The sequence below is a fragment of the Arvicola amphibius genome, chromosome 8 (assembly GCF_903992535.2).
Source record: "Arvicola amphibius chromosome 8, mArvAmp1.2, whole genome shotgun sequence".
NCBI lineage: Eukaryota > Metazoa > Chordata > Mammalia > Rodentia > Cricetidae > Arvicola > Arvicola amphibius.
The window spans coordinates 15,266,150-15,287,311 of NC_052054.1; the positions used below are offsets into that span (position 1 = coordinate 15,266,150).

General features: G+C 44.8%; 2 protein-coding genes across 2 annotated transcripts in view; one reads left to right on the forward strand and one right to left on the reverse strand.

The window, feature by feature from the left end:
• Positions 1-807: 807 nt before the first annotated feature.
• On the reverse strand, positions 808-16,585 carry Armt1 (acidic residue methyltransferase 1). The gene is made up of 5 exons (XM_038339257.2): positions 16,469-16,585; positions 13,202-13,307; positions 9,529-9,773; positions 5,116-5,278; positions 808-2,444 (listed from the first exon to the last, which is right to left on the reverse strand). The coding sequence occupies exons 1-5, from the start codon at positions 16,507-16,509 to the stop codon at positions 1,680-1,682; spliced, it is 1,320 nt and encodes a 439-aa protein (XP_038195185.1). The 5' UTR covers positions 16,510-16,585; the 3' UTR covers positions 808-1,679.
• Positions 16,586-16,806: 221 nt separating this feature from the next.
• Positions 16,807-21,162, forward strand: part of Rmnd1 (required for meiotic nuclear division 1 homolog) — a 33,859-nt gene continuing 29,503 nt past the window's right edge. Inside the window, exon 1 of the mRNA XM_038339009.1 lies at positions 16,807-16,921. The gene's annotated coding sequence lies outside the window, so the exon portion shown is untranslated. The remainder of the gene's footprint in view (positions 16,922-21,162) is intronic.

Consider the following 21,162-nt stretch of genomic DNA (forward strand, 5'->3'; position numbering starts at 1 on the left):
TCCAGCCAGGAGACAGATGCAGGTAGATCTCTGGGCAAGGCCAGCCTGGCTCAGTGTTTAGGACAGCCAGGACTACAGAGAGACACTAACCTAAACAAACAAAAAAGAGTTCTAGGCCAACTTTGGCAATATAGTAAGTACTAAAAAAATTGGGGGGGGGGGAATCATTAGTTCATGTCTGTAATCTCACCACTACTTGGGAGGCTGAGGCAGGAGGATCACAGAGAGTTCAAGGGCACCCTAGGCTACACAGAATGAATCTGTCTCAAACAATGAAAAAACAACTAACAGGAAGGTACCGTTTCCTACTACGCATCCGTAAGAACTCCATCTTGAACTTACTCTCCTGGATGGCCCTTTCTTCTCTGGCTCTCCCTTGCAGGGGGTTGGGCTGAACCACTTTCTCAAACATTACAATGTGTGTTCTTCATAAACCACAGAGCAAAAGTAGGGGACACCAGAACAGCGAACACAAAGTGTGGTGTATGACCGCTCACGTCACTGCCATGAAGCCAGTCAAAGCATCTCATTCTGAACGTCAGGTTCTGCAGTTACAACTTGCTGAGCATTTCAATGACTTGATGCTTAAAACCGACCTGTGAACAGGAAGCAGCACATCCCAGATGGCTTTAAGCATCTTGCAAGAATCCCAAGACTGAGCAAGAGCAGGGTCTAACTTCATCTACGTCCCACGATCTCACAACAGCTTTAGGTAACAGTCAAAATACACACTACGTATACAATGCAGATCTCATTGTCAATCTTCTCCTTTCCACCTGTCCTGAAAGAAAGCAAAACCAGTGAGACTTCTCAGTAAAATTCATTTATTATTCCAGTACACAAAAACATTTCCTGCTTTGTTTCCAATTTGTTTCAAAACCGAAGTAGCATGAACTTGCAGACTCTGGCTGAGGTCAGGAACAATACAAGTGTAATATAAAGAATGGGCTCGGACTGGCAGTATCTAAAAGAATGCAAAACAAGCTTTTCCACCTGACACACTCTTGTGCTACTGCAGATGGAAGCTGTGCTCATCTAGACACCTGTGTGGAGACTTCTGCGTGGAAATCTAAGAACAGGAAGGCTGGATTTGTCCTTAGTCAGAAACCGCTCTTTCACAATGTTCAGTTTGTGCTTTGACCCACATCCCAGGTCAATCAAAATACAAGTCAGGCAAGGAAACAGGCTTTAAGCCTTAGACGCATGCAGGATAGCAGGCGGTAGTTCAGTCTGAGGTAATTCTGTCTGTGTGTTCGAGCATCACGACATGCCTCTCTGCAGGGCTGTTACCAGGCATATGCTCACTAGGCCATTAATGCAAGAGCCAAAACTAAGTTAAATAATATTTAGTCTTCTTAGAATATTAAATAATCAGTCTATTTAAGGAAGGAAAAAATAAGGTTAACAAACTTAAAAAGCAGAATTCACTTTTATTTTGCATTCTTTGCAATTAAAAATGAGTTCATTAAAAACCACGTAAACGTATGCATTTAACTTGCAATAGTGATTAAAATTCCAGCAGAGTGTAACTAGCTTAAAGACCCGTCTTCCCAAACACGACAGCGGGGAAACTGTTCCGCCATCTACCATGTAAGGTGGCACAGGAGCTGAGAAATGGGGTTGCCTGCGGCTGATGAGAAGCAGGACTAGATCCATGCACTGCTTTTTTGGGGGCACAGTCAAAGGGGACCATCGAACTGAAATATCCCATACTTGCCAGTGGTCAGCCAGTGGGGATCGGACGCCATGAGCTGCTCGGCCTGCCCGGGCTGGAGACCCACCTGCAGCTCAGCCTTTAATGTTCGTATGCTACACAGAGGTGCAGGGTGGAAGCCACTCAGGGCCTGATGGAATGGAGTGGTAAACTCCCACTTTCTGTCACTCATCAACTTCCTATAATTCAAATCCCCCTTGAATAAAACAAGGCATGCCTTTTGTAGTTCAGCATACAAATCAGGGGCGACCTGGGGCATCGCACAATATGGGTGAGGCAGAGTCCAGAATATGTGATCATGGTAAGTCCATCTGCCCCTCCCAACATGGCCTGCCCAGTCGGCACCACAGGCGGACGTGGGCTTCTGGTTACTACTCCTCACGTGTTCAACCGTCCAGTTAAAGTCACGCACAGTAACGTCAGACACAAACCATGGGATAGTTTTCCCGTGAAAATGAATCTCAGTAGCTAACTCAGAGGATAACAAGAAGTCAGCGAATACTAGATCTGTAACAAGTTCAAAGCCAGAATTGTCCAGAACAATGTCTACTCTAACTACGGATGTCTCTGCTGTTTTCTTGCATTTACTGAGCAATGTCCAAAGAGATTCTGTGTCATCTATCAGAATGAATGGTTTCAGGCCTTCCAAAGAGTTGATGACATTGGTCTTCTGGGAACTGCTTTCTCCACCTGACAGAGACAAGTCACACTTATTCCCCCAGAGGGAGATCTGAAATGGAAAGGGGAAAAGAAGGCCATTACTCTTTTACATAACCAAGAAAAACTCCACTGTACAGGAAGGCACCCAAAACATTCATAGTATCTTTACGAAATTCCTAAAATGTATACTAAATCTACATTTTTTTCAATGGCACAGAATGTATTTATATGATCCTGTACTAAAGTAAAACAATGATATTTTAGTGAATATATGAAAATTTTAAGCAATATAGTACCTGCATTCCTTACTTAAATACAAAGATATTAAAATGCCATCAGATGCTATGAAATCAAGAGGAAAAGCAAAGTCCCTTTCTTCTCCACATCTCCAAATCACACTGCTTCTTTGTACCGATTATACAACTACAGGGGGGCATGTCCGAGAGTGACTGATAACCTTAGGGGGAGGGCATGTCCGAGAGTGACTGATGACCTTAGGGGGAGGGCATGTCTGAAACAAGCTCCTCTATTTGCTTGCTAATGGAAACTGGATGGAGCGATGTCTCCAGACCCAACCCTACGACAGGTGAAGTTAACCACAGGCCCTATGTAGTCATTTGCTTATTATTTAACTGGATACTAAAGTAATGCCCGATGCTAATTTTTAGAAAATGACATGTAATCCTATGTTTTTTAAGCTTAAAAAAAAATCCCATGACCAGGACTGAAGGCTCAGAGTCAGACCTGTGTTCAAACTCCAACATCTTTGATTACAGATCACCAGCAAATTCATGTCCCTAAGGTCCAGGTTCTGCAAGGGAATGAGAACAGAGCCCTCTGCCCTCCTAAGGACTGGGGTAATGCTTGTCATAGTACACCACAGTCTTGACTACAGAAGCATTCAGTGGGGTGGAGCTCAGGGTCACAGCACTTGCCTAGCACATTTAAGGGCCTGAGTTCAACCCCAGCATAGCCACAAAAAAGGCCATGGGCCACAGGGTCTCTGTAATAACCACCAGCTCTAGCGGTTAGAAAGCAAAGTTACCACAGCCAACATAAAAATGTTAACTGTACTCCAATAAAACTTTGTTTAAAAAATTACTCAAGGGGCTACAGGGATGGCTCAGTAGCTAAGAGCACTGGCTGTGCAACATGAGGACCCAAGTTCAATTCCCAGCACTTACATAACAAACCCAGAGTCCACAGACACCTAACTCCATCCAGCTCTGAGCAATCTGGTGCTATTGCATAACATAGTATATTATATATACTCACTCACTCATACATACATAAAATAAATATTATCCTAGAGAGATTCCACTCTCCTATATATATTCTGAAACACACATTTTGAAATAGGTTTTCACTATACAGCCCTGGCTGTCCTTGAACTTACAAAGATCCTCCTGCCTCTGCCTTCCATATGCTGGGATTAAAGGTGTATAACACCACCATGCTGGCTATAATTTTTAAAATTAGGAAAGTGCCTAAATCTGGTGGCATGTGGTATATTCCCAGCTATTTAAGGAGGCTCAAACAAAATAATGTCTACATTCAAAATAAAAAGTCTACACCAAGGGGTTCAAGGCCAGCCTGAACAGCATGAAAGGCCGTCTCTATTAATAAATAAATGAAAGGAAAAACTCAAATTGAGATGATACATTTTCAACCACGTGCATCATTGTTTTTAAAAAAGATCAATTGATGATTTTTTTTTTAAGGCATAAGGCTAAAATAAAACCTAAAATGGGGCTGGTAAAATGGCCCAGGAGGTAACAGCTTTTGCCACCAAGCTTGATGACCTCGATTTAGTCCCTAGAACCCACATGGTAGGAGGAAAGACAAGCTCTGCAATTTGTCCTCTGACCTCCATGTGCACACTGTGGTAAGCACGCACCCTATAAATAAATGTAAAACCAAAGTGTCCAAAGCACCTTCCCTACAGTTTGCAAAGATCACGTGTACAGTGGCTGTGTGACAATGCCTCCAGCTGAGGCAAGGCCCTGCACACGCCCCTCATCCCAGCTCAGGTCACCAAGTCCTAGGCCGGGAGTGGCAACTCCCACTTGTAATTCCAGCACTCGAGAGGATGAGGCAGGAGGCGGCTGCTGAGTTTCAGACTCGGCTGCACTGCATGAATTACCATTCTGGGCTACAGAGTGAGACTCTGTCACAACATGAAACAAAGAAAACCATGGCTGCTGTGTCTAGGAAAGCGCTTGGCATAATAGGTCCAAAATCATTTCTGTGAACAGTCACAGAGCTATATGCTTTGAAAACAGATCGCTGTTCCCTGTAAACTAAAACAACTTCAGACTTCTCTTGGGATACCAATCGCTGGCTCATGGTGGCCATATGAGAAGACAACTCTGACCTTCTCTAGGGGGAACAGGAGCCATGTGGACAGCACCTGAATTGGAGCCAGCAGACAGCTACCTCCTTTCCCTTTAGGGTCTGGTCTACTTCTGGGACAAAGGACACAGGAAAAAGAACTATTTCCTGACAGAGTGAGCTGCACAGAGGGATGAGCTGATGTGCAGTGTTCTCTTTCTTTTTAAGTCTCAGGCTAACATAAAGGATAGTTCAGAGACAAAACAAATAGAAGAAAGAAAAGTAGCCAAAACCATAATCATAATACAGGTGTCACTGATATCTAAATTTTTGCATAAACTAATAGACATTTGTATAAACTAATTCCCACAGCACTGTTTGCAGACTGAATATGAAAACCATCCAGATACCTGCAGAAGTCTAAGAAACTCCTCCTTCTGCTGGTCTTCACTGAGGTCTCTGGCTGGTCTCAGTTGCTGCAAGTGCAGACACAGGGCGTCAATAGACTCCTGTGACTCAAAGAAGTTCTCCTCTTTGCTTTCTTTAAACACATCGAAGTCGTGGATTGGAGGGCTGAGGTAGGAGAAAACATGAGTGGCATTTATGTGAGTCCTTCCCTTTGAAAAAACAACAACAAAACCTCACCTGGGTGACGCAGTTCCCTAATGGGAAGAATACATTGCCACCTTGACAGCCAGCACTCACAGATAGCAGACACTGCACCAACAAATTCAATCATACAAAAATAAATCCCTGGGCCAGCATGGCTGCTGGTGCACACCTTTTTGCAAAGGCAAAAGCTCTGAGTTCAAGGCTAACCTGGTGTGCAGAGCGAATTCCAGATCGACCAGGGTTTTATAGTGAGAGCTTATCTCAAAGAAAATAAAACAAAACTCAAACTCCTCATACTATTTTACTAGAACTAGCTAGCAATTACAGTGACTGTGTCCACAATCATTTACCCAGCAGACACAAACGGGAGTGAGAAACGAGATTACAAGGTAACTATGTTAGATCCTTTCATACCCTATGTGGAGGGCTCCTGACAGTAAACACAGCCCTGAATGCGCAGTCATCACCCAGACAGCTGGACCAGAGCACGGGAAGAAAACACAACTAATACTCTCGTACATACTAGCAAACGACAAGCGGTCATTTACGCACAGATTTGGAGTGTGTCAAATTTTACTCCCCAGTTTGTGTTGTGGCTCTATCAGCTTCATGAGAAGTTATGTGAGAAAATAACTAACAAGATATAAGTACAAAAATGATTGCTGTTCAGGAATTAAAAAGACATCCTGATTAGCTGATGCTTGCAATTAACAACATTCTTCATAGGCCATCCATGTTAGGTTAAAAATTACACAGGGCTTTATGTAATGACTTCTTTTTTGTTGGTTGTTTTTTGTTTGTTTTTGTTTGTTTGGTGGGGGAGGGGTGCTTTTTTCAAAACCAAGTTTCTCTATATAATAGTTCTGGCTGTCCTGGAACTCGCTTTGTAGACCAAGCTGGCCTCAAACTCAAAGATCTGCCTTCCTCTACCTCTCGAGTGCTGGGATTAAAGGCACGCACCACCACAGCCTGACTTTTATTTTTGAAACAGGTTCCCACTCTGTATTCTAGGCTGGCCTAGAACTCAAGGCAGTCCTCCTCAATTTGCAGAGTGCTGGGATTACAGGCATAAACCACGGCACCAAGCAAGACTGTGTTTTTAAAATGACGTACCAGGTGAAGGTTGTTCCTTCTGACCAGCAGTGTGGGAAGCCACACCTCTATTCCAAGGGTGCTGTCACTGCCAGAGCGCTCTGCAGCTCCTCTTTGGGAACTTTCTTCCGCACCTGTGGCATATTATTAAACACCCTGTCAGTGACCCTGGATCTCTCCACAGTTTACTTTCAGCAACAGGCAAGTCACTTGGTGGCTGGGCAGTGGTGGCGCATGCCTTTAATACCAGCATTTGGGAGGCAGAGGCAGGTGGATCTCTGTGAGTTTGAGGCCAACCTGGTCTACAGAGTGAGTTCCAGGACAGCCAGGGCTACAAAGAGAAACCCTGTCCCAAAAAAAAAAAAAAAAAAAAAAAAAAAATCGTTCAGTAATATCAGTAGAATAGACCACAAACAAGCTGAGTAAAAACATTTGATTAACAAACTTGAGGAGTGAGTCAAAAATAACAAAGCTAATTTTCCTTTTTAAGGACTGGAAATAGGCTCTGGAATAAATTTAAAGAATTTAAACATATTTTTAGCAATGACAGTGTCATTGAAATCAGTCAGTCCCTCAAGGTTATTTAGAAGGACAGGGCCTTTTGGATACACAAGTTCAAATGTGGGGGACAGCTAACCAGAGTCCACAGACCCCGCTGAGACCTGTCCGGTTTGTCCCACAAACCAAGAACTGTTAACAGTGAGGCACAGAGAAGCAGTAGTAGCCTACGTCCATGAGCCCAGTGCTTAGAAGGCTGAGTCAGGAGGATTCCCTAGAGTCTGGGGACAACCTGGGAGTCATAATGATTTCTAGGCAGCCAGCCCCGTCTTAACAGAAAAAGGAAGGGAGAGAAGGAGGGAGCGGGGTGTGCCACATTCTGTGCCCCAGAGAACAGGAAGCTCAGTGTCGGCAACCAAGGTTGTAACTACAGCACTTGCTGACCTGTGCGCTATGGCTGTAGCACATCATGGTGGCAAGGCTGTGTCCCTATGACAAAGACCATTTAGTCACAAAGCTAAAACACTGTCTAACCCTCCACAGAAAAGTCTGGCTACCCATGTTCATGTTTTTAAATTAACAGTCATTCATTAAAGTCATAGCTCATGTATGAACATACATGATTGCTTATGCTTCAGAGAGCAAATGTCACATAGATATGTATGGTAAGTGACCTGTGAGAGGGTTTTTTGGAATATGTAGCAGTCAGACTTTTCTATGTCATTAAAAACAAAACACTAGGGCTGAAGAAATACGGCGTTTAGGAGCACTTCTGTTCTTCCAGAGGACCCAGGTTCTGCTCCCAGCACCCACAACAGGTGACTTACAACCTCTAGGAACTCCAGTTCCAGGGAATCTGACACTCTCCAGACTGAGCTGGCACCAGTGTGCAAGTAGTGCAAGCACACACCTACACACTCAAGTAGTAAGCACATACACATATACACACAAGTAGTGTATAACACACCTACACACTCAAGTAGTGCATACACACATATACACTCAAGTAGTGCAAACACACACCTATACACTCAAGTAGTAAGCACACACACATACACACTCAAGTAGTGCCTATGCACATATACACTTTAGTGCACACATACAAAGTAGTGTATACACACACCTACACACTCAAGTAGAATATACACATATACACACACAAGTAATGCATACACACACATACTCAAGTAGTAAGCACACAAATATATGCTCAAGTAGCACGCACACACACTTAAGTAATGCACACACATACATAAGAAAGTAGTACATACACACACAAGCAATGCATACACACATACAGGCAGTGATATACACACATTCACATGCAAATAGTGCATATAAACACATACAAACACACAAGTAGTGCATACATACACACACACATGTTGTACATATACACATATAAATATGCAATTGCATGGAAGTAGTGCATATAAAAACATGTATAAATCTTTAAAACAAAAAGAAAACAAAGACTAAGACAGTTTGTGACAAGAGTCCCTATTTTGGTAGTTCCTTACATGGAATAAGTTCGGATATATTATTTGTAATGACTTCTACTGATCTTGGAGGCAGCTCTCTGAACAAGTCTGCCAGAGATTATCTATATCAGGTCAACTGAGCTGGGCAGACCCATCCTAAATGTGCTGCAGGAAAAGGAGGAAGTGAGCTGAGCTCCAGCTCCATCATTCCCTGCTCTTGCCTGCAGATGTGCCCGGCTGCCCACACTGCCCACTCATGCCGCACACTTTCCTGGCCATGAGCAGACGCATGCTTTTGCACTGCAGCCGGTATTACCCTCCTTGTAAGTTGCTTCCTGCAAGTGCCCAGCCACAAAAATGAGAAAAGTGACTAAGCACATTCTTGTTATAAATAAAGCATTTGCTTTCTTTGTTCTACTTTAATTTAAAAAAAAAAAAAAGTCTCACTATGCAGCCCTGGCTGGAACTCATTATGTAAACCAAGCTGGTCTTGAACTCACAGAGATTCGCCTGCCTCTGCCTCTTAAGTGTTGTGATTAAAGGCATGTACCACGACACACAGATTCATCTTAAATTGTTTTATGTAATCATTTCAAATTAACAATTTTTTTACTCAGTAAAATCTGTTTTTACTGTAGAGGTCTCTGGTAAGAATTTTTAAGGCTGGGTGTGAAGGACAGAACTGATTCCTATAGGCTGTCTTCTGACTCCACACGCATGCACGGCATGTATGCTCAGACACACACAGACACAAAATCTTTACTAAGATCATATTATTTAATCATTTGTGGAAATGTCCAAAGATTGTCCTTACTATTTGCTGAATTATTTTCTTTATACTTATTTATTGAGGGGCACACACATGACATGGCATGCCCATGGAAGTCATTTATTGAGGGGTGCACACGACAAGGCACGCCCATGGAAGACATTTATTGAGGTGTACACACGATGAGGCATGCCCATGGAAGTCAGGTCAGAGGACAACTTTGAGGATCAGTTCTCTCCTTCCACTGTGTGGGTCCCTCACTTTTGGCAGCAAGCTCCTTACCTGCTGAGCCATTTTGCTGGCCCCTGCTAAACTATTCAAAAATAATCATTGATTACTAAACACTTGTTATCCAATAGCTGTAAACTTGCCTCTGGATGATGGCTTCGTGAATCCTCCGATACATGTAGCACTCTACAAACAGCCAGGGCGAGAAGAACCAGCGAGGCTCCCCGTCGCTCTCCTTTAACAGACTCCGCTGATATTCCAGGTACTGATTCCATATGTCAGCGTCAACACAATTATCAACCAAGGGGATAATTGGCTTATCTGTCTGTAATTCATTCCGTAATTTAGAAAGAAGAGAGATGGCTTTCTTTTCAGCTTCCACTCCTTCCTGTGAAAATACAAAGGGACAACGAGAAAGTTTGGCTGTGTTTGTGGGTGCACACATCTATGCATATTCCTTCAGGGTAGCATATCTTTACAGACCTAAAGTGAAGAAAGAAAAACACAGTATTTTAAACCTGCATTTTGCCTTTTATATGATTTTATAGACATTACATTTTGCCTTTTATATGATCTTGGCCTTGGCATGACTTAAACTTTCTTATTCTAAGATCTGGCCTCTGGGCCATTTTTAGAAGATTTAGAAGTGCATTGATCAGTGCACTGAGGGAAGGGAGCCACTACCAGCCCTGTGCCTTCCCACTTGTACACCTTCTATCGACAGAACTAGAAAGAACACCTGGACTCCCTGAGCTCCCCCTCCACAGCTCTCCAGTCTACAGATAGGAGCAAGGGCTCCCTATTAAGTCCCAGATCAATGACAGATGCCTTAACCCTGTGGCCCATCAGAGAGGAGACACAAGATGGGATCACAGTACAGTGCCGTAACTCTATACCAGCAAGATGCATGTCCTGTGGAAATCACAACAGCTGAAGCAGGAAGAAGGCATTCCGGTAATTCCAGCACTTATGAGGCTAAGGCACAAGGACCAATGATGGAGGAGGATCATCTGTATGTCTGTTGTTTCATTGGTTAATTAATAAAAAAAAAAAAAAACTGCTTGGCCTGATAGGTCAGAACATAGGTAGGAGGAATAGACAAAACAAAATTGTGGGAAAAAGAAAGCAGAGTCAGGCAGATGCTTCAGGCAGTCATCATAGGCAGTCGCCACGCCTCTCCTCTCTGAGTAGGACACAGGTTAAGAGCTCTTCTGGTAAGCCACCACCTACACAGATTACTAAATATGGGTTAGTCAAGATATGAGAATTAGCCAATAAGAGGCTAAAACTAATGGGCCAAGCAATGTTTAAATGAATACAGTTTCCATGTAATTATTTCAGGTGTAAAGCTAGCCGGGTGGCGGGACGCAGCACTGCAGCTCCATCTACAGATTGGCGCCCAACGTGGGGCTTCCCCTTCAGACCAAGACCAGCATGGTTGTATAGAGAGTTTGAGGCCAGCCTGGGTTACATAGAGGAAAAAAATCATCAAGCTCGACCGAGAGTTTCTATAGTATCATTATTAGGAGGCCCCGCTGCTTCAATTCCATCTCCTTGCCAGTCCATCCTCACTCCCTCCTCTCTCTGCTTAGAATGGAAGCCAGTACTTCATGCATGCTTGGTAGGCACTCAACCACTACGCTCCACCCACAACCAAATCTTTTTTGTTTTATCAAGTAGGATCTGTTCCTCATGATTAAGGAGCAAGCAATCCTCATCAGTGAGCCATCTCTCCAGCACATGCTCCCATACTAAAGAGGACCTTGCCACCTGCAAGTCTCTAAGGTCGCTAATTTGAACTGATTATTTAAGGACAAGTTTATTGAGATTTTGTTTGTTTGCTTGGGGACAGGGTCTCATTGTGTAGCTCTGGCTGAACTGAAATTTATCATGTGGCCAGACTAGCTTTGAACTCAGAGATCAACCTGCCTCTGCCTTCCAATCACTGGGATTAAAGACATGCACCACCAAACCTGGGCCCCAGCTGAGATTTGTATAAGACTAAAAGCATTATTGTTGTGGAATATTTTGTACACTGTGTGAAAATATGTCATTATGATTGGTTTAATAAAAAGCTAAGTGGCCAATAGCTAGGCAGGATTTTTCAGGGCAGAGAGAACACTAAGAAAGGAGACCCAGAGAGTTGCCAACCAGAGTGAAGGAAGCAGGAAAAGAGCAAGGGCAGTGCAGAGTAAAGATGATAAAGCCACAAATTGGACAGTAAATTAATAAAAATAAGGAAATTCAAGTTATAAGAGCTAGTTAGGAACAAGTCTAAGCCATTAGCTGAGCTTTCAAAGTAAGAAGTCTCGGTGTGGTTATTTGTGAGCTGGCAGGTGGGATGGAAAAAGGTCCAACTACACCTTCTCCCTTGCTATTGGCCAGTCAGCTTTTTATTAGACCAATCAGGTGCCTTAGGCAGGCAAGGTAAAACAGCAGCACATGGTTAAATAGTTAAGCAAAGATTCTGCAACATAAACAAGTGCAACACTTCTTTACATAGTTAAGAATAAATATTCCACAACATAAACAAATACAACATATCTTTGCATAGTTAAAACAACACATCTTTGCATAAACAAATATCCTACAACATCAATTCTTGTTTCTTATCTTGTTTCATTCCAGTTCAAACATTTTTCTGAGTCCTGTGTGTACCAGACACTGTGCTCAGAGTCAGAGACAGATGGCCTGGTGCCATCCCCAAGAGACTCAGCATCTACCAACCAGGCAGTCTAGGAGGTGGGCTTTTGAGAACCAAATGTACCACCAGTTTCTGGGTGGGGATGTGATACCCTCTTCTGACCTTCATGACCACAGCATGTATGTGGTACACAAACATACAAGAGACCAAGCACCCATGCACATAAAATAGATGATTTAAAAAAAAAAAACAAAAAACATAATTCTACACACTCAAAATACCTGTGTGCAGCTTTGTTCCATTTCAACTCAGCAAGAAAAAAGAAAGAGAGAGAGAGAGAGAGAGAGAGAGAGAGAGAGAGAGAGAGAGAAAGAAAGAAAGAAGTCACTAACCACTGCTCAACACGTTCAAGAAATGCACAGGCCCTGGCATGCAGCTCAGTTGGTACAGCACTTGCCTAGCATGCAGAGGTCCTGGGTGAAAAGGAGGGGAGGGGCCCCAAATTCATTCTCCAGTAGTGTATAATCTGTAGGTGGTGGGCCACACCTGTAATCCAAACATTCAAGATTTTAGTGACTTAAAACCTGTCTCAAAAGAGAAAGATGGGAAGGAAGGAAAAGAAGCTGGAGCAGGTGTAGTCTATGCAGCCGTCTACAGCACACTGAGCAATCTAGAGATTACTGGAGCCATAGGTTTAAAGGCTTTGATTGACAATAACAATAATTATTTAAGCTTTTTCCTCACCCGTTGATTGAACAGGCAAGGTGGCTTTTAAAGTCTTATTCTACTCCAGTCAGCAAATCTTTTAATCACACTGAGCGTCAATCAATCATAATTCACACCGTCCTCCACTGTGAGGTTTGCACTTGATCAAGATCTCAGGTTAGAAAAGCAAGTCCTGTAACACAGTTAGGTCTGAAACCTAAAAAGGCTTCTCTTCAGAGAAGTCAGCAACTTCATTTACAACAGAAAACAAAACAAGGGGTCCATAGGTTTCGTGAGAATAAACAGCACATTGTTTAAACCAGACTGCTACCCCACCTCAGCACACAGAAAAGCAGGTATGTATGTGCACCAGATACCAATGTTTACATGAGAGCTGCGACCTTCCACGAATACTGTAATTCTCATGAAGAAGTAACACAAAACTAAAGCTGAGACATAATTCTTACCTCTCCATGTTTTTCAAAAAATTCACTTTTATGTCGATGCAGTGTATCAATAGCCTTGGTTAGGATCTGTGGTGTTCTGTCCTTAATTGTAAGATATGCAAATGACCTAGAAGAGAGAGTCACATATGATACTAGCATCTGAAAGTCACACATGCATCTTTAACACTAGAAGACATGCCCAAGTTTCTGGAACACCTCATTTGGACTCAAATTTCTTTGTATATAACTATTAAAGGCAAACCAGTTTTATCTGCTTTATAAAGAGATACGGATCTGCAAACGTAGCTCAGCTGGCAGAGCCTTTGTCTCGCAGGAGTGAATGAAGCCCTAGCACAGGTAAAACACAGTGGCACCCACTGTGATCCTAGAGGCAGGAGGATCGATAGTTTACGGCCATCCTGGAATACATAAGACCAGTCTGGAAGGAAGGAGAAAGAGAGGGAGAAAGACACAAGAAAATTTGAAAATCTCTCTAATGTCATGGAAGCTAAGCAGGTTCTGCCCCAGAACTGTTTAATCATTTTCTGTCTGTTCATTTTCTTTTCCTAAATCAGAAACTACTTCAATAATGTGTAAGTTCAATCAAAGAGGCTCTGGTTCCAGGTCCATCATGAGGGATTTCATCTACTTAGAAAGATGGAAAGGGAAATGGGAGTAAAGGAGCCTCCGGGTGCTCGGGCCTGGAAAGCAGAGCAGTGAGAATGACTGAGAATCTGTCTCACTTCTGTCTAACCCTTAGCTATTTCATTTTCCCCATAAAGGTTTTCCCCACTGCCTCTTCTACACAGAGAACTATTACCGACCCTAAACAATGGTAATGCTAGTCTTTCCTTCCTGCTGAAGAAGTAGCGACTTTACACAAGTGTCAAGAATGAAGCAAGATGCAGATGAGGAAAACCTACTCATGCATCAAAGTACAAAGTCATCTTGACTAGACATTTAAAAAAACACACAGGATTTACATAATTTTTCCTTTAAGGACATGCAATCCCATTCTTATCACTTTTATTTGTGGGAGGAGGTATATGCACGTGCCTGCGGGACCAGGGGTCTACAGCTGGAGTTACAGTTAGCTAGGAACCACCAGACCTGGCTACTGGGAACCAGACCTGGGTCCTGTGCAAGAGCAGGACTTGCTCTTGATGGCTGAGCTCTCTGCCTGGCTCCTGAAACACTAACTTTTTAAAATGGGGTACAGGGCTTAGCTGGTCAGTTTCTCTGCCCAAATCATCTGTTGAATTTAATCAATTATTTTCTGCAAACTGAAGCGCCTTATTCTGACTTTTTAAACTGCTGTGCATAAGCATTTCTTCAGAAGGCTTCCTTGGACTCTGTGAGTCTCCAGGAAGCTCTGAGCCTGCTTCCTAGGACCAGAACTGCATGTTTGGCCATCAGGACTCCTGTCAAAGAAGATGGGGAGAGGGACCTGCCTGATCAACACGTGGGCTTTCTAAGGCAGCAGAAACAAAAAGTGGCAGCCCTTTCTGGAGATGCCTGAAAAGCCTTATTTCTCTATTATACTGCCCACCTTCACGCCAAGTCCCGCTCGCCTCTGGTGGGAGACCTGGGTTAGGACGAAGCCAGGATGCTCCTAGAGGCAGGATTCCCCAATGATAGCTTAATCCTGGAGACACAGACACATCTCTCTGGCTGCAATCTATGTCCAGGCAAGGCCACATCTAAGTATCTTGAAGAAGCCATTCCAAGAGCTGGTGAGAGGGCAGAGCAGGGGACAACACTTGCCTCCAAGTGTGACCTCCTGAGTTCAATCCCCAGGACCGCAGTGGAAGGAGAAAGCAGACTCCATACACAAGTCGTCCTCTGACCTCCACTGCTAGCTGATGTCACACCTGACTGCCACATGAATTATTTAAAAATGAAGTATTAGCCGGGTGGTGGTGGCGCACGCCTTTAATCCCAGCACTCGGGAGGCAGAGGCAGGCGGATCTCTGAGTTCGAGGCCAACCTGATCTACAAGAGCTAGTTCCAGGACAGGCTCTAGAAACTACAGGGAAACCCTGTCTCAAAAAGCCAAAAAAAAAAAAAAAAAAAAAGAAGTATTTTATCCAGGTGATAGCGACACACACCTTTAATCCCAGCATGGGAATGTGGGGGAGGCAGAGGAAGGCAGATCTCTATGAGTTCAAGGCCAGTCTGGTCTATAAAGTGAGTTCCAGGACAGCCAGAGTTGTTGAACAGAGAAACCCTGTCTCAAGAAACCAAAATAAAAATATTTCAAATATGAATTTGGAGCCTAGTATGGTGGCTCACCTCTATAATGCCAGCACTTGAGGTGGAGGCAGTTCGAACCTGGAGTTCGAAGTCATCCTCTATTGTGCCAGTCAAGCTCAGAATGCAAATGGACATTGTATTATTCTTGCTCATTTAAAACTTTGCTCTCCAAGCCAAGGGTACTGTGATTCCCCCTTGCCCACGGGTTTGCTTTCCCAGGGCACTAGAGTACTTTAAAAACCTTGCAAGTGGAAAATCCCAACAGTGAATAATTTATGTCTTAAGTAACTTTCAATACAACATATAATTGTTCCATTTTGTTATTAGCTGTCTTTGTTAGCCTATTCTGCCTAACATAAGCTTCATGAGAAGTACGCAGAAGAAAACTGTAAATATGAGACTTGCAGGCTTCCACTAGTGAACAACTTCTGACGGCACTAGGTAAATCTGATGGCACTAGGTAAATCTGGACGCCTGAGTTCTAAATTCCTCGAACTTCTATGAAGGTTAAAGGAAAATGAAAAACAACGAACTCCACAGAGCCGTTCTCTAACCGCCATTGAGAATAACGGTGCGCTGACACATATACACAGCCGGACACGGACGGACACACACACGGATTTATGGCATTTTTAAATTTTGTGAGAGTATTAGTTTGACCCACACCAGAAGTACCCGAGTCTTAAATTTTAGCCCCCGCAGGGCTATTCCTCTTCGCTGGTTTAGTTTGAGGCAGGCTTTTCCTAATGTACCCCCGGGTGGTCTTGAACTCATTACTAGAGCGAGCTGTCCTCAACTCGCAGCAATCCTCCTGCCTCGGGTTCCGAAGCGCTGGCAATACGCGACAGCACGGAAAAAACTACACGGCAGGTCCTGAGGCTGGCGAGTGTGGCGTGCCGGCTCCTTCACAGCCAAGGCGGGACTCGAACTTTCAGCCTCACGGGGTCGGGCGCTCCCGACCGTCCACAGCTTCCCCCCCCCCCGCCCCAACCCGGCTTTAACTCAGAAGTGCGCAAGAGAAAAAGCGAGACGCACCCCACTTCCTGAGCGGAGAGAAACGCCGGGAACTCGGCCATGGCTGGCGACACGCGCCACACGCCGGCGCCGCTCCGGGTTCAACCGTCGCCGCCGCTGGGCCCAGAAAGAGAAAGCTGGGCCTTTAAGAAAAAAAAGGGGGGGGGGAAAGGGTGCTTTTGAATTCAAAAACTTTATTTGGTGGCCCAGCCAGGGACAGAGCACGGGACGCAAGAGCCTTCCGGCTAGGCGACCGGAAGCCCGAGACGACCGGAGGCGCCTGTCGGCCCAGCGGTAAAAGGGAGCACGGGGAGGTCACGTGGTCTGACGGTCACGTGTCCCGGCCGCCCGGCCTGGGGCTCGCAATGCGCCTGCGCCTGCGCCGCAGCGGGGCGGGGCGGCGCGTGTTTCCGCAAAGGCTCCTGCGGCGGGAGCGTGCGCGCGGGCCTCTGCCGTCCTCCTCTCTGCGCACAGGTCAGTGCTTCGCGCTTCCCCGGCCCGAGGGACTGGCGAGGAGGTGTGGGCTTCGGCCGGGGCCGCAGGAGGTAGCCGGGAGGCTAAGCACCTAGGACAGAACACTCCTCGTCGGGATCAGGGCATAGTGGTAGCCGCCACGGTGCTTGAAATCACCCCTGAGCTTAGGAATTGGAAGATGTGCTCCCAAGGTCGGCACCGTTTGCCCATCGGATCGAACCGGGACGCAACCACCTTCTTAATTGATAGTATCCTGAATCTCATACATGTATACAGTTATTATGATCATGTCCACCACCACCCCCAGTCTTCCCCCACGAACTCCTAGACCTACGCCTCTTCTGTGTCCCCCTCTCAATTTAATGGAAAAATATAAAACGCTGAGCCCAATTAGTGCTTTCCTTAGGCATACACAGGCATATTGTTCCTAAAGATAAGTGCCCAATAACGGTAGCTGCCTTGTGTTTGATTTTAAAATTTTAGTTGACACCTATGCCCTAGGACACTACTATCGCTGAACACGAGTACAAATACAGACACTTATTTTGAGGCGAGAGAGACAGAAATCGCCGTTATAGCTTTCTGATATCACTGTCTTTATCCAATTTGCATTATATTGATTTGCCACATCTACTGTTTGCCATTCCCAGTAAAGCGATCTTTGCCCGTTTTCAGCTGGATTAGGAGCTAGCATAATGCCTGGGACATGGTAGGGGCTCAGTCCACAACCGTTGCATGAATTAATAAAGATAGAAGGTATGTAGGTGATGTTAGATGAGAACGTAGAAAATGGAGAAAGAGTGGGTGGACATTAGCTGTAGACCTGAAGAAAAGAGCTGAAGGAGGCTGGGGGTGGGGGGAGCCTGGCAAATCCTTGGGAGGAGAGCGAGAGGACAGGTAAGTACTAAGACCCAGACATGCCCAGGGGGGGCTAGAACAGAGCAAGCAAAGGCAAGAACTGTCGGGAACACGACAGTGATGCAGAAGGCTGGGAACATACAAGCTCGGGAGGCCGTCTTAGGGGCTTTGGCTTTTATTGTGAATGTAAAGCAATCTTCAGATTCGATACTGGAAAGAGACACAGTTCTAGTTAAGATCTCAGGGTGCTAGAGTCCGCTGTAAATGATCTACAAGAGGCTGAGAAGGGAAGCTGGAGGCCCAGTGTGGAGCCGCCTTTCTTGTGAAAAGTTGTGTGAAGGGGAGACAGCTTAAGGGAGGGGCTTGCCACTCTGCTGCAGTCCATCATAGCTGATTAGGCATGCTGGCAGGAGCTGGTCACCTTCCTTGCATGGCTAGAAGGCAGGGCGATCAAAGCTGGCACCGTACTCTCTACCGTGCCCATGCATAGTGCCATCCACACTTCAGGTGGGTCTCCTTGCCTCAGTTAACCTCCTCTACAAAGTCCGTCACAGACACAGTCAAGGGTGTGTCTCCATGGTGATTCTGCATCTAGTCATGTACAGGTCAGCCATCCTAAACAGGTAAAGAGCTATTATAATAATCAGTGGGAAAGACAGGTAGGAGAATCCGTGCAGAGTACTGATCAGAAAAGGCCCGCGGGACTTACTGACAGATTGAATGTGGGGACTGAAGAGAAAGTTCAAGGGAATTCCAGGTTTAGGGCTAGGATTGGCACGTGGATGGGGAAGGTGTGGTTCGGGTGGTTTTGTGGAAGAGTTGGGATGCTCAGTGTTGAGCATGTTACATTTTTGATGCTTACAGTCATCTAGAGGTTATATGTGCTACTCCTCAGTGAAGTTGGCCAAGGTCACCAAGAGACTGACAGCAAGAGAAGTGACTCAGAGACTGAGTCCTGATGTGTCTCATTCTTGAATGGATGCATAACTAGCAAAAGAGACCAGGAGATGAAAACAGCCAATGTGATATTCTAGACGCCAAAGAAAATGGGGTGGGGAGCAAATTCCAGGAGATCTGATGCCCTCTTCTTTTCTTTTTTTTTCCTTACTGATTTTATTGAGCTCTACATTTTTCTCTGCTCCCTTGCTTTCCTCTCCCCTCCCCTTCAACCCTCTCCCATGGTCTCCATGCTCCCAATTTACTCAGGAGATCTTTTCTTTTTCTACTTTCTATGCAGATTAGATCCATGTATGTCTCTCCTAGGTTCCTTGTTGTCTAGGTTCTCTGGGATTGTGAATTACAGACTGGTTTTCTTTGCTTTATGTCAAAAAGCCACTTATGAGTGAGTGCGTGTGATATTTATCTTTCTGGGTCTAGGTTACCTCACTAATTATGATGTTTTCTAGATCCATCCATTTTCCTGCAAAATTCACGATGTTATTTTTTTCTGCTGTGTAGTACTCCATTGTGTAAGTGTTTCATATTTTCTTTATCCATTCTTCGGTTGAGGGGCATTTAGGTTGTTTCCAGGTTCTGGCTATGACAAACAATGCTGTTGTCAACATAGTTGAGCACATGACCTTGTGGTACAATTGAACATCCTTTAGATATATACCCAAAAGTGGTATTGCTGGGTCTTGAGGAAGGTTGTTTGCTAATTTTCTGGGAAATCGCAATACTGATATCCAAAAGGATGATGCCCTCTTCTGACCTTCATGGGCACCAGGCATGCACATAATATACAGATTCGTGCAGGCAAACAGTTATACCCATAAAATAACAAAAATTGTAGAAGAGGGTGGATTGACCAATGGGCACAACAGCAATGGGCTGCATGCTGTTGATAGCCGAGGGCTCATCTTGTAGAATTGCGGTTTTTATTTTGTTAGTGAAAGAGGAAGTGGGCTGGAGAGATGGCTCAGACGTTAAGAGCACTGGCTGTTCCTCCAGAGGTCCTGAGTTCAATTCCCAGCAACCACATGGTGGCTCACAAGCATGCAGGCATACATGCAGTACAGAACACTGTATACATAATAAATATATAAATCTTTATTTAAAAAAAAGAGGAAGCAAGGTCATCATTGAGAATGAGAAACTAGGGGGAGATGTGAAAATCCAAGGAGAGGGGCGTCCTCAGAAAATAGCAGGGATAGGGTCCTGAGCAGCATAGAAGACCCCCCCGGAAGAGGGTGGCCCTGGCTGGAGAGTGCGATGGGAAATGGTTAGTTGGCTGCCCCGTCACAGTGAGCTGCAAGAGCGTAGCCACAATTCAGTGTGGGGTTCAGTTCTCCAGGACTGGGGTTGGGCATACGGCTGTGGAAGGGGAGGCACACAGAGCTCATGGGGAATGGGAGGTTATAAGAGTAGACCTGGATGTGAAGGATGCGGAAGCGGGAGAGGAAAGACTGAAAGTTGTAGGTCCTGCCGAGGTGGGAGAATTGTTAGCTTTGGGGGGGAGAAGGAATGGACTGGAAAGATGGGGGACAGTGTTTGGGGAGTGACGGGTGTAAAATCAGAAACCTGGGCTACACTTACAGGACACACCAGGGAAATCTTAAGGTTTCTAGACCATGCAATGATTAAAAAGGATAAAATAAGCTTTAATAACATAATCTCCTTTACAGATAACTAAGATAGTGGTAAGAATCTGGTCCTTGCAATAAGGAAAGCCTGGCTGGCTTTGCTTTCCTTAGAGATGGGGAGAGTTCACAGACACGTGCCACAGCATGTGGAGGTCAGTCGGAGGGCGACCCACAGGAGCCAGTTCTCTTTACCCTGTGGTTTGGAGTGTTGAACTTGGCCCAGCAGGCTTACCAGCAGGCATGTCACCCCCTGAGCCATCTCTCCAGCCCTAAGCAACTCCTTTAGCCTCTAGACCTCAGTTTCCCCCTCGGGGAAATGTTTCCTGGCGGCATGTAGCATGTGGAAGTGCTGGAATGTCATATCTGAGTTTTCCTCGGTTCTTCCTTCACATCATTAGTGGAGACATGTTTCTGAATCACACACCTGACCACGTGATTCCCTTATTTCAAACCCTACGGAGCCCGTAGGATCATTTAATGTGTCATGTGGTATCTGGCCACTTTCTTTCATCTCCTGCAGCTCACCTCTCAGCTGAGGTTGTTTGTTCTCATCCTGTTTGTTAGATAAAGAATACTGTGTACCTGACCTGTTTGTTTTGCTGGGCTCTCTGCCCTTTCATGAACCATTGTAAATGTCACCTCTGAGTATGTCACACTCCTGACCCCAGGTCCTCCCTTGTCAAGACCACGTATCCTTTGTATGTCATATTCTGTCTCCATGGCTGGACTGTGAATTACAAAGTCTCTGATCAATGCTTGTATTTTTGGCACCTAATTTTTAAGAATTGTTATCATCACTTA